Consider the following 13,247-nt stretch of genomic DNA (forward strand, 5'->3'; position numbering starts at 1 on the left):
CAAACACAAGCCTTTGTTAGTTCAACCTAAGAAATTCTGATTTTCCAACTCTGGGCAAATTTAAGGGGTTGTCAGGGATAACTTTGACTCTGAAATTTTTGCCTTATGAACAGATGTAAATTTACTGCAGCTGATCCTTAATCCTACTTGTTGGTAATAATGAAATAACAGGGTCAGCTGTATATTATAACCCACGATGGAGATAAAGCCACCCTTCTTCACATAAGAGGATATTTTTTTTCTTTATACTGGGAAGACACAAAAGCCAGTCATCCAAAAGAGGTGTAAATTAGTAAGGAACAAGTTTTAATAGAAGGTGAAAATGGAGGGGAGGGTACAGACAACACCTCTGCTTTGTTTTACTGGAAGTGATCGCCTTTTCTGATGAAAGACCATTCCTGCTCACCCTGCTTCCATGGCAGCATTAAGAACACAGAACCTTACGCTGGAACAGTGTAGTGCTTGCTGCTCAGAGCACTTCCATGTTTGAACCACCTTGCACTGTTAATAGTCAGGGAAAGTATTCATCCCTCCCCTACTGGGGTTGGCAAATAAAATACAAGATGCCCGGTTAAATTTGAACTTTAAATAAACAACAAATAATCTTTTAGCATAAACAGATCTCGAATATTGCATGGGACATACTTATACTAAAATATTATTCGTTATTTACCTGAAATTCAGAGTTAACTGGAAATCCTGTATTTTGACATGCCGAGTCTGACAAACTTCTGGGCCTCAGTCCCATCCTGCAGAAGCACAGGGAGCCTAATAGACTTATTTGGAATTATCCCGTGAGGCAGTGTCCAAGCCTGGACTGCAGTCTGGGTCTTCAGACTCCTCATTTAATGCCCTCTTCACTAAGATACACACAGAATACAGTGCTAAGCGCTGCCAGGAACCAATCTAGCCTGCAGTTTCCTTGCTGAGCTTTCCATAAAAATGGTTTGTTGCTGCGTTTACATTGGCAAACAGGGAAGAGCTGTACACAGTTGATGTCAAACAAGGCTCATAGAGGGATAAGGCCCTGCCCCGTCCCCCAAATGCAGAATTTTTCTCTTTGTTAAAAGACAATATCTAAATAGTCGTAAAGGAGAGAACTGGGTCTCTCCACTCCAGTGGGTGAGACAGTTGTAGGAAATGTTTGGAATCACAAAGAAATCCACTTACATCTCCCGGGGCCACCACATCATTGCAGAAATAGCAGCCAAGTTTGTAGCCAGGGATGTTGGCAAAAAGTGATGGGCCCAGGAGGTCGGCAGGTGCCACAGGGTGGCTGGGACACAAGTCCCCCGCTCCCTGCTGCTTAGGCTTCTTCAGGCCATGTCTCATGACAACAAATGTGTCAAATCCCAAGGCAGCATTGATGACCAGCTGTGAGTTTCAAGGAATAAAAGGCTAGAGTTAAGAGACACATATTTTAAGCCATGGCTAACTTCATATTTGGTCCACTTAAAAAATTTATTTTATAAGTGTTTGCAATAAATGTTTGCATATGACTATAATTAGATTCTAGAAGCTAATGTTGTTAAAAGTTACCCAAGACTGAGGGCTTATTAAGTGCAAAACACTTGACAAGTGATTAACATAAATTATCTCATTTGGTTTCATTTAAAATTCCCAGCAAACATTTCCTATTTACAGATGAGGATACTGAAAGTCAGAGAGGTTACTTCTATAACTTGCCTAAGGTCACTTAGCTGGTAAAAGGTAGGTGTATAAAACTGTCTCGATAGTTCTCAAACCCATTCTTTCCAGCATTATGCTGTCCTCTGTCATTTCTACAGAGATTTTTTTTCATAATAGCTTTATTGAGATATAATTCACATACCATATAATTCACCCTTCACATAGGATTTTTTTTGAATATTTTCTTTCTTTTTTAAAATTTATTTATTTATTTATTTTATTTTGGCTGCATTGGGTCCTGGTTGCTGCACGCACGTTTTCTCTAGTTGCGGCGAGTGGGGGCCACTCCTCGCTGTGGTGCGCGGGCCTCTCATTGCGGTGGCCTCCCCCGTTGCGGAGCACGAGCTCCAGGCGTGCAGGCTTCCGTAGCTGTGGCTCGCGGGCTCTTGAGCGCAGGCTCAGTAGTTGTGGCGCACGGGCTTCGTTGCTCCGCGGCACGTGGGATCCTCCCAGACCAGGGCTCGAACCCGCGTCCCCTGCATTGGGAGGCAGATTCCCAACCACTGGGCCACCAGGGAAGCCCCCCACATAGGTCTTTGAGGACAATTTTTTTCATTTATACTGTAAGAACTTCTCTTAGTTGTAATTTAAATTATTCTCCCAAATTTATGGTTAGACAGAAAGTTGGAAAAAATCAAGGAAAACCATACCAGAAAAGAAAACAAAAATCACTCACAGCTCAAACAATTATTATTAATAGTTTGAAGTATTTCCCTGTTATTTTCTCTTTCTCTCCCACTCCCTTCCTCCCTTTCTCCCTTCTTCTTGCCACCCTTTGAGAAACGTAGATATCTTTACATATATCAACAGAGTTGATAAAAAATATACAGTATTATATCTTGCTTATTTAACATAATGTGGTATTTTCCATGTTATTAAAATTATTTGAAGACATAACCGTGAACGGCTACATACTATTCTGTCACACATATGTACCGTGATTTATTGGGTTGACCAAAAGGTTCGTTCGGTTTTTTCCATAAGACGGCTCTAGTGGCACTTAGTTGTCTTTAACGTCATTCGAAACAATTTTGTTAGATTGTACGTGACAGCTGTCATATCAGCGTGCATTTAAAACAAGACATCAAAATTGGTGAATTTTTGTGTAGCCATTTTAACATTGAAGACGGAAGGAAAAGAGCAACATTTTCGGCATATTATGCTTTGTTATTTCAAGAAAGGTAAAAACGCAACCGAAACGCAAAAAAAAAGATTTATGCAGTGTACGGAGAAGGTGCTGTGACTGATCAAATGTGTCAAAAGTGGTTTGAGAAGTTTTGTGCTGGAGATTTCTTGCTGGACGCTGCTCCACGGTCAGGTAAACCAGTTGAAGTTGACAGCGATCAAATTGAGACATTAATTGAGAACAGTCAATGTCATACCACACGGGAGATAGCCAACATACTCAAAATATCCAAATCAAGTGTTGAAAGTCATTTGCACCAGCTTGGTTATGTGAATTGCTTCGATGTTTGGGTTCCACGTAAGTTAAGCAAAAAAAACCTTCTTGACCGTATTTCCACGTGTGATTCTCTACTTAAACGTGATGAAAACGTTCCGTTTTTAAAACAAACTGTGACAGGCAATGAAAAGTGGATACTGTCCAATAATGTGGAAAGGAAGAGACTGTGGGGCAAGCAAAATGAACCACCACCAACCACACCAAAGGCCAATCTTCGTCCAAAGAAGGTGATGTTGTGTATATGGCTGGATTGGAAGGGAGTTCTCTATTATGAGCTCCTTCTGGAAAACCAAACGATTAATTCCAGCAAGTACTGCTCCCAGTTAGACCAACTGAAACCAGCACTCAACAAAAAGCATCTGGAATTAGTCAACAGAAAATGCATGATCTTCCATCAGGATAACTCAAGACTGCATGTTTCTTTGATGACCAGGCAGAAACTGTTACAGCTTGGCTGGGAAGTTCTGATTCATCCGCCATATGCACCAGACATTGACCTTTGGATTTCCATTTATTTAGGTCTTTACAAAATTCTCTTAATGGAAAATTTCAATTCCCTGGAAGACTGTAAAAGGAACCTGGAACAGCTCTTTGCTCAAAAAGATAAAAAGTTTTGGGAAGGGCTTCCCCGGTGGCGCAGTGGTTGAGAGTCTGCCTGCCAATGCAGGGGACACGGGTGCGTGCCCCAGTCCGGGAAGATCCCACATGCCGTGGAGCGGCTAGCCCCGTGAGCCGTGGCCACTGAGCCTGTGCGTCCGGAGCCTGTGCTCCGCAACAGGAGAGGCCACGGCAGTGAGAGGCCCGCGTACCGCAAAAAAAAAAAAAAAAAAAAAAAGTTTTGGGAAGATGGAATTATGAAGTTGCCTGAAAAATGGCAGAAGGTAGTGGAACAAAAGGGTGAATACGTTGTTCAATAAAGTTCTTGGTGAAAATGAAAAATGTGTCTTATTTTTACTTATAACTGAAGGCACTTTTTGGCCAACGCAGTGTTTAACCATTCAGTTCTTTTGGCCCTTGAAGTTGTCACTGACCCAACAGTAGTGAATGAGACAAAATCTTTGCCCTCTTGGAGCTTACATTCTATTGTTAGTAGAATGTCCCTTCCAGTAAAGGACCTCACAGGGTGGTTATGAAAATTAAACAGTAAAGGGTAACAATTATGCTGGATGATGGTGCATAAGGCAGAGACAGTCTCTGGAGGAAGCCCTCTTGTACCAGGTCACTAGGCCACACAAAGCACCCTCTGCTCTGGAGGGGGCGGACTGGGGACACTTCCCCCTGGGGAGATGATGCCTTAAGTCACCACCAGAGGACCCACACCCTACCTTTCTCTTGCTCGCGGCGATGACGGCGGGCAGCCATCGGCTCTCCCGGGTGTCCATCAGCAGGAACACGACATCATGGCCTTCGACGAGCTGCTCTAGCTGCTCCACATCCCTGCGGGCCTGCTCCAGGGTGACGCTGGAGAAGTTCACTGGGTGTCCCGGCATGGGGATGCTCATGTTGAAACCTCTGGCGTTCTGGGGACACACCAGAGAGAGGGGGCTCTGAAGCAAAGGGACAGGCGGGATCTCAGAACCCGCATCTCCCGGTCGCCACAAGCGTGCACGCATGGTCGCTTACAGCCTGAAATCTCTCCATCACGACCACTCTGCCTTAGCCTTCTGCTGCCTGTGCCCCCAACCCTCTTCACCTCTTCAACCTAGACCACCCTTTCCTGTCACCCAGGGCCCCTGAAGCTGGACAGAGACACACTGATCCTAGTTCCAAAGTGGGTGGGGGGCACTTCCTGTGTGAGAAAAGGTGAACACTGGAGAAAACTGTGTACCTTTGGCTCTTTCCTACAACCTGAGGCCAAGAAACTTCATCAAAATGCCCTCTGCCAGCGCAAGTCCCTCCATCCAGCCAGGCTGTCTCTCCCCACTTATTCCCAAGCTGCCCTCCCCTCCACTTCCCTACGGTAGAATACCTCCAAATGGGATGTCAGAACAAAAATAATTTAATAAATTCATATAAGATTAGAACGGCTGCTAGTCTTGCCTTAATCTTCTTAGGAGTATATGCGTTAAAAACAAACAAAACCCTCCAAACCAAAAAACTCTACTTGCTGACTTGAACTAGAAAACTGACTTAGGAGTGTATAGATATTTGTTTGGGGGGTGCGTGACAGCTATGTGTGGTAGTGAAGCTTCATTCCCTGTCCAAAAGCAGAAGCTGCCCAGCAACCTGGGTTCTCTTTGAGTGTGGGGACTCAGGATTTCTCATGGGGGCTTTAGAACAGCTCTGTAATTTACCTTTTGTCCCCTGCTGGCTCCACAATGTCTTGGCAGATGAATTGTGAGTCACAAAGGAGTGCCAATGGGCTAAAAAGTGTCTGCATGCAATAAATTGGGACAAACATTTCTTTCTGAGACCACAGTCTTTCACTACATATTGTTCAGTGTCTGAAGAGTCATTTTTTATAATCTACCCAGGTGCAGAACTTTTAGGTGCATAATGGTAGGAGAGCTAGTCTATCAGTTACTCTTTAGGGTTGGAAGCAGATGTCCAGAGCTGGGTTTTAAAACCCCTAGTGTGTCTCTACAATCCTACATTTTATTGCCTTACCTTTGGGAGAAAAAAAAAATGGTGACCTCAAATAGTTATTTGATTTATTAAAGGTCAGGTTTTTTTTCCTATTCAATTAATTCAACCCCAGGATTAGGCATGGTATTTGTAGTCGAGCAGTTCTATTCATGTCTTCTTCACTTAGGACTAGCCTTCTGTCCATGGCCTGGTGTAAGGAGGGTGATGAGTAAGTATTTGTTGAATGAAAATATCAACAATATTGATTGTTGAACACTAAGTTGAATACACAAAGAAAATTACATAAGCCTGGCTAACCAAGAAGTGAAACAGTTTCACAAGTACTTTTCACGAATTTGATGAATTACACTAGTACTTAGATGCATTCTGCGTTATCTAGTATTACTTATAAGGCATGAAGGATAACAGTATAAGAGGCCTGGCTCCCAGTGGTAAGGAATGCATAATCCAATAGGTAAAATGGAGTAACATGATGTAGGTGCTGAGGAAGAGGCTTGATCCTGGTGTTTTCAAGAAAAGGTGAACTTGATCTCTAAGGCCCAGCATGACCTGGCCTTTGCTGACGTCCTAGCTCTGTGTCTTTCTTGACCTCCATGCTTCAGCCAGCCTGGTTTTCTTTCAGTCCACAGAGGCAGCATGCTGCTTCCTACCTCAGGCCTCTGCACAAACAGCTGTGCCCTGCCTTGGTCTAGCGAACTCCCACCCATGCTTCAGGACTTAGCTTCCTCAAGGAAGCCTGGTTTAGGTCAGGCCTACCTGTTAAACATTCTCACAGCAAGTGAGCTCCTGCCTCGTGCACTTGTTACAAGTGTAACCGTTTAGGAAATTAGTTTATTGACCGTGCTCCCAGCTAGACTTGAAGTTCCATGCAAGGGAAGGGGAACTTCGTTTGCCTTGTTCCCCAGTCCCCAGCACACAGTAGGCCTTAAATAAATATGTGAGGAGTGAGTAAGTCATAGAATAACTGAACAAAGAAATAGGGGGAATTGCATTGGGTCATAGACCATGGCTAGGATTTGGGCAAGCAAAACCTTCAGGCAGGGCTCAGATTCAAAGCCAGGTCTGTCTGGGCCCAGAGGGGAGTTCACGATACTCTCTGGTGATAGAATGAATTATTCTTCCTGACTGTGCACTGCCTCCCTCTGATAGAATTGTATGTCCATGCCCTTTGCCATACAACTTATTAGGACCTCCCACTAGGAAGGCAGGGTATACTGACCAACCCCATTGACTTAGGGCCTGGCCCTGTGACTAGCTCTGGCAATGGAGATGGAGGACACTGCACAGGGCCATTTCTGAGCTGAAACTTTAACAGGTATAGGTATGGTAAGCCTCACCAACTCCTTTACACTTCTACCTTCCACCATAAGAAGAGTAGGACCAGCTGACTGCTGCTCCTGGAGCGTAGATTTTGAAATAATGACATACAGAGCAGATTGGAACCTGACTCGAAGCCTGAGTCCAGCCTAGCCTACAGCTAAGCTATGGCTAACCTGCAGACCCATGAGCATGAAATAATGTTTACGATCGTAAGCCGTTTAGATGTTGGGAGTGTGTGATATGCAATACTGTCCACAGCAGAAACCTGACTAAGATGCCTCCTCAGTGATGGGGTGTAACTTATTCTTATCTCTTCTGGCATCCAGAACCTCACCGGGTACAGTGGGTGTTCAATCAATACTGTTGAATAAAGCCCAATAAATGACATTCCTCTGGTACACGGATGAAATGGGCAAAACAGTCAAAGTTGCTTTTAAAGCAAAGACTGTTAAAATGAATGAATCTAATGCTGAGTGACTAAACAGAGAAATTTTGAGAAAGCAGGTTTTTTATTTTTAGCCAGGGCCAAGAGTCTCTTGTGGCACTTTAAGTACAAACAGGTACTTCGGAGACACCTAATCTAACCTCTGTCACATAAATTGATTAAGCATGCAAGATGCAGAATGTCTTTTGCTGGATGACCTCAAAAACACTGGCAAATTTTGAATCAAATGAGCTGAATGACTTGCCTCATTGTTTTTATAATAAATGATGAAAGTCAAAAATAAGAAGCAGCTGGAATAAAAAGCTAAACGTTAGCCAGATCTTTCTTCTGCAGACTTACATTCAATTTAATTTCATAAACCTGTACTAGCTATCAAGTATTCTGGTGATGAGGAAAATAATATCCTACATCTGAGCCACCATAAATCCCTTTGGAACAAGGCAGTATCTAAAAATATTTGTACCCCAAATTCCTCAACTCAGATAACACTTTGCAACTTATAAAACATTCTTTTCATGTACTCTTCATTTTATTTTCATAATAATATATGAGAGTTTTGTTCTTGTAATCTGCATCTCTGAGATGAGGAAACAGAGGTTCGGCCACATGATGAGGGCCTGGTAGTAAGTGACAGATGTCTGACTCCCTTTCAGCAATACCACAGGGCCTCATTCCCCGAGACTTAAACACTGAAAGATCCAGGAGAAAACCTCAGACGTTCTCAAACAGCATCAACGTACCACTCCGGGGAATATTTTCTGGAGCCGGTCTGCTGCAGCCAGGGCCTTGGGCTTACCACCTGCCAGGCAATCTTCAAATTCATACAGAGGCTGCCTCACAGGGTTGGAATAGGAGATCTTGGCATTGTCCACAAATGTGATGTGTCTGACGCCCCAACCCTGCATGGAAACAGGAGATCATGGTGTGTTTCTGATGAACATTTCACAGGGTGTCTCCCTTGAAATTCCTAAAAGGGGTTTTATTTTGGAGCAGCTTGGGAACCTCAAAATACAGGAAACTCCAGAAATTGAATTGTGCAAATTCAGTTTTTGACACTGTCAACTTCCTTTTTTTTTTTTTTTTTTTTTCTTTTTTTTTTTTTTTGTGTGGTATGCGGGCCTCTCACTGTTGTGGCCTCTCCCGTTGCGGAGCACAGGCTCCGGACGCGCAGGCCCAGCGGCCACGGCTCACGGGCCCAGCCGCTCCGCGGCATATGGGATCCTCCCAGACCGGGGCACGAACCCGTATCCCCTGCATCGGCAGGCGGACTCTCAACCACTGCGCCACCAGGGAGGCCCAGTCAACTTCCTTTAAAAGACAAAATAATTATACACACAGTGCCTAGCTTCCTACAGTAATAAGACTAAGAAATGTCATTGTGGGTCTGACTAATAATTCATTATTTTTGACAGTGGCACCAGAGGAAGCTTTGGGGGTGAGTCCCATAAGAACTGTCCCTGTTACTGTCTTAAAAGGATTAGCAAGAGCCACCCAATGTCCTTGCTTCCCCTGAATGAATAAGTAAGCATAAATAACAGCTCATCCTAAAATTCACTTAAAGCCTGAATTAGCTCCTCGCAAAAGTGACTTATAAGTCATTTCCAATTGTATAACATCATAGAAGATTTTGTACTTTTTCTCCAAGAGGCAAAGCCCTTTTTAATATTCTGGAATGCAGGGGACAATTCTACATTCTCAGAGATAGTTTTCTTGATTTCATACACTTCAATTCCATCTCCTATAAAGTCTTATAGAACCACATGATTTTAAAATTAGATAGGCTCTTTAAAATCTTTAGTTCAATTACTTTATTTTACAGATACAGAAACTGAAGCCCAGAAAAGATAAGTGACTTATCTTAGGTCACAGATCTGGTTAATGGTGGGGAGGAAATGAGATCCTCAGAGTGGCAACCAAATGAAGATGCCTACTTTCTGGGGTGAGATGGGGTATGTGTATTTCAGTAAACCATAAACAAGCACAGTGATGTAAGAGAAGCCCTGCCAGGATTGGCTGCAGAGTTAAGAGTCTGATCTCTGTCTTATTTCAATATCCTTCCATTAGGGACTTTGAAATTCAGTTAGTCTGATGATTCCAGGGGCACAGTCAACAACAACCCAAGATTCACTGTCGGGGTGGAGGATGATGGGCCAGAATCCACTCTTTTGAAAGCATAGTTTAAGTCGGCTGTTTGTTTTGAAGCCCAATGGTGACTTTGGTCTAGCCACCCAGTTTTATAAGTGACTTTCACCAGGTAAGCAAACTACCATGAAGGGGGAATAAAAGTATGGAAAATCCAAAAGTCACTGGTGCTTGGCTTGGGGATATTTATTTCGGGAGTATTTTTGCATTCCTTAAAGCAATGCTGAGTGGAGAGCAAGGAAGGCAGTCTGGGAACATGCTTGGTGGTGGGAAGAAAGCTACATAAATTACAAACATGCCACAGGTTAGTCCACATGCCTGTGGACTCTCACACTTAACTTTCAGTTTCCTGGAATGCTACACAGTTTAAATGGCTAATCTGTAAAGATTAAAGAAAATTACAATACTCAATGCTGGTGAGGATGGGGTGATGAAAAAACTATTTTACTGATTGAGAATGTAAACTGGTATAATTCTTCTGGAAAGCAATTTGGCAATAGGTTTCTAGAACTTTTTTTTTTTTTTTTTTTTTTTTTGCGTTACATGGGCCTCTCACTGTTGTGGCCTCTCCCGTTGCGGAGCACAGGCTCCGGATGCGCAGGCTCAACAGCCATGGCTCACGGGCCCAGCTGCTCCGCGGCATGTGGGATCTTCCCAGACCGGGGCACGAACCCGTGTCCCCTGCATCGGCAGGCGGACTCTCAACCACTGCGCCACCAGGGAAGCCCTAGAACTTTTTAAATGTTCATATCCTTTGACCTACTTCCAGCAATCTATTTTAGGAAATAATCTGAAATACTGACAAAAATGCAATCACAAAGATGTTCTCTGTAACATAATTTAGAGTTGTAAAAAACCAGAAACAATGTTAATGTCTAACATCAGGGGAATGTCACAGTAAATCATGTTTCATCATACAAGAAGGCATATTCTACAGCCATTAAGAAAGCTTTTTAGGTATCCTTTTTAATGACATGAGAAAGTGTTTACAATGTTAATTGGTAAAAGCAAGGGGCATTTTTATATATCAAATAAGATTTTTAAATATACATTAAACAAACACTGAAAAGAAATAAGTGAAAATGTAGTCGAAAAATGGGTCTTCTTTTCTTGCTTTACAACTCTTATACTCTACAAATTTTCTACAATGGGTCTATAATGACTTTATAATTTTAAAAATGCTAAGAAAACTTAAGTACCTAATTCTGGAAGTTAGGAAAAGAATGAAATAAATTCCACAAAAAAGGAGGAAGAAATGAATAAAGACAAAAGTAGATATTAATGAATCTGGAAGCAGAACAAAACAAAAACAAAAATTATGGAATAAAGAGATCAAGGATTTAGTTCTCTGGAAAGATTGATAAATTAGACAAGCCTCCCTGGCAAGTCTGAGAAAGAGAAAAAAAGAGAAAACACAAATATTCAACATCAGGAATAAGGAGAGATAAAAGAGAGGATAGAGAAGATTTAAAAGTTGGTAAGGGGGGCTTCCCTGGTGGCGCAGTGGTTGAGAGTCCGCCTGCCGATGCAGGGGACACGGGTTCGTGCCCCGGTCTGGGAAGATCCCACATGCCGCAGAGCGGCTGGGCCCGTGAGCCATGGCTGCTGAGCCTGCGCGTCCGGAGCCTGTGCTCTGCAAGGGGAGAGGCCACAACAGTGAGAGGCCCGCCTACCGCAAAAAAAAAAAAAAAAAAAAAAAAAAAGTTGGTAAGGGGCTTCCCTGGTGGCGCAGTGGTTGGGAGTCCGCCTGCCGATGCAGGGGACGCAGGTTCGTGCCCCGGTCCGGGAGGATCCCACATGCCGCAGAGTGGCTGGGCCCGTGAGCCATGGCCGCTGGGCCTGCGCGTCCAGAGCCTGTGCTCTGCAGCGGGAGAGGCCGCAGCAGTGAGAGGCCCGTATACCGCAAAAAAAAAAAAAAAGTTGGTAAGAAGGACTTCCGTGGTGGTGCAGTGGTTAAGAATCTGCCTGCCAATGCAGGGGACTTGGGTTCAAGCCCTGGTCCAGGAAGATCCCTCATGCCGTGGAGCAACTAAGCCTGTGTGCCACAATTACTGAGCCTGTGCTCTAGAGCCCACGAGCCACAACTACTGAAGCCCGTGTGCCTAAAGCCCGTTCTCCGCAACAAGGGAAGCCACTGCAATGAGAAGCCCGCGCACCGCAACGAAGAGTAGCCCCCACTCGCTGCAACTAGAGAAAGCCTGCATGCAGCAACGAAGACCCAACACAGCCAAAAAAGAAATAGAGAAATAAAGAAATTTATTTTTAAAAAATGAAATAAAATAAAAGATGGTAAGAGAATACCACATGTATTTTATATCAATTAATTTTCATATTTAGATGAAATGGATGATTTTCTAGGAAAACAACATGACTAAACTGACTCAAAAGAGGTATAAAATCTAAAAAGGTCAATGACTATAGAAACATTTGTAAAAGTTCACAAAGATTCCCTGCCCTCACTGCCAACAAAATTCCAAAAGGCATCAGGCCCGGATGGATTTATAACTGAATTTTGCCAAACCATCAAGGAACTGATAAGTCATATACTTAAACTGTCCTGGAGCATAGAAAAGGGCAGAAGGTTTTATTTTATAAAAGTAGCATAACTCAGCTATAAGATATACGACACCACAAAGAAAAGGAAAAACATTACTATAAACCAACTTGACTTATGAATGCATATGTAAAACCTAGCAATAAAACATTACCGGCTGAATCCCACAGTATATTAGAAGAATAACATACCATGAACAAATAGGGTTTTTTCCAGGAATGCTCAACATTAGAATACTATTATCTTGATAGATGTATTTGATAAAGCTCAACAATCATTTCTGATGTAAACTCATAGTAAACTAGAAATAAAAATCTGCCTCCTTAATTTATAAAAGAGCATTAGCAGAAACCAATATCACATATCAAAATTAAAGGAAAAAAAAAGAAGTTTCTCATTAAAATCAGTAACAAAATGAGGATGCCGACTCTCACGACTATTCCTCAGCAAAACCATGGAGTCCTAGTCAATCTTAGAAATGGGTATAAATGTTGGTGAGGAATACTTATCAACCGACAAAATTCTAAAGAATCAAACAAAAAACTAATATAACTAAGAAAGTTTAGAAAGATGGCCAGATAGAATATCTTTCTTATATATCCCAGTAATAGTCAACTGGAAAATTTAGTGGGAGGAACATATCTTTAAAAGAAAAAAAACAATTAAACATGTGAAAATAAACTAAATGAGGCATGTGGGAGACCTAAATAAAGAAAATGCTACAAAGATGATCTAAATAATTTAAGAGATATACAATGCTTCTGGAACTAAGGATCAATATTGTAAAGATGTCAATCCTTCCCAATTTATCTATAAATTCATTGTAATTTGAGTTAAAGCTGTGAGTAATAATGCAGGAACAAACAAATGGAATGATGGAACAAAATAGAATCCAAAAAAGAGACTCAGGTACATAAGGAGATTTAGTATTTGATAAAGGTGGAAAAATGATGATTTGTATTATTGAACGAATGCCATTCAATCAAATGACTATCCACTTTGTGGAAAAAATGTTAGATATTTAACTCTCATCATAAAACAAAAATAAA

General features: G+C 42.3%; 1 protein-coding gene across 1 annotated transcript in view; it reads right to left on the reverse strand.

Moving 5' to 3' along the window:
• The window catches only part of ATG7 (autophagy related 7), a 239,995-nt gene that overhangs the window by 177,513 nt on the left and 49,235 nt on the right, over positions 1–13,247 (reverse strand). Inside the window, exons 12-14 of the mRNA XM_081247220.1 lie at positions 8,243–8,401; positions 4,477–4,671; positions 1,171–1,374 (exon numbers count right to left, since the gene is read on the reverse strand). Coding sequence (XP_081103346.1) covers positions 1,171–1,374; positions 4,477–4,671; positions 8,243–8,401 — 558 coding nt within the window. The remainder of the gene's footprint in view (positions 1–1,170; positions 1,375–4,476; positions 4,672–8,242; positions 8,402–13,247) is intronic.

Source organism: Mesoplodon bidens (genome assembly GCF_964165515.1).
Source record: "Mesoplodon bidens genome assembly, chromosome: 10".
NCBI classification, from domain to species: Eukaryota; Metazoa; Chordata; class Mammalia; order Artiodactyla; family Ziphiidae; genus Mesoplodon; species Mesoplodon bidens.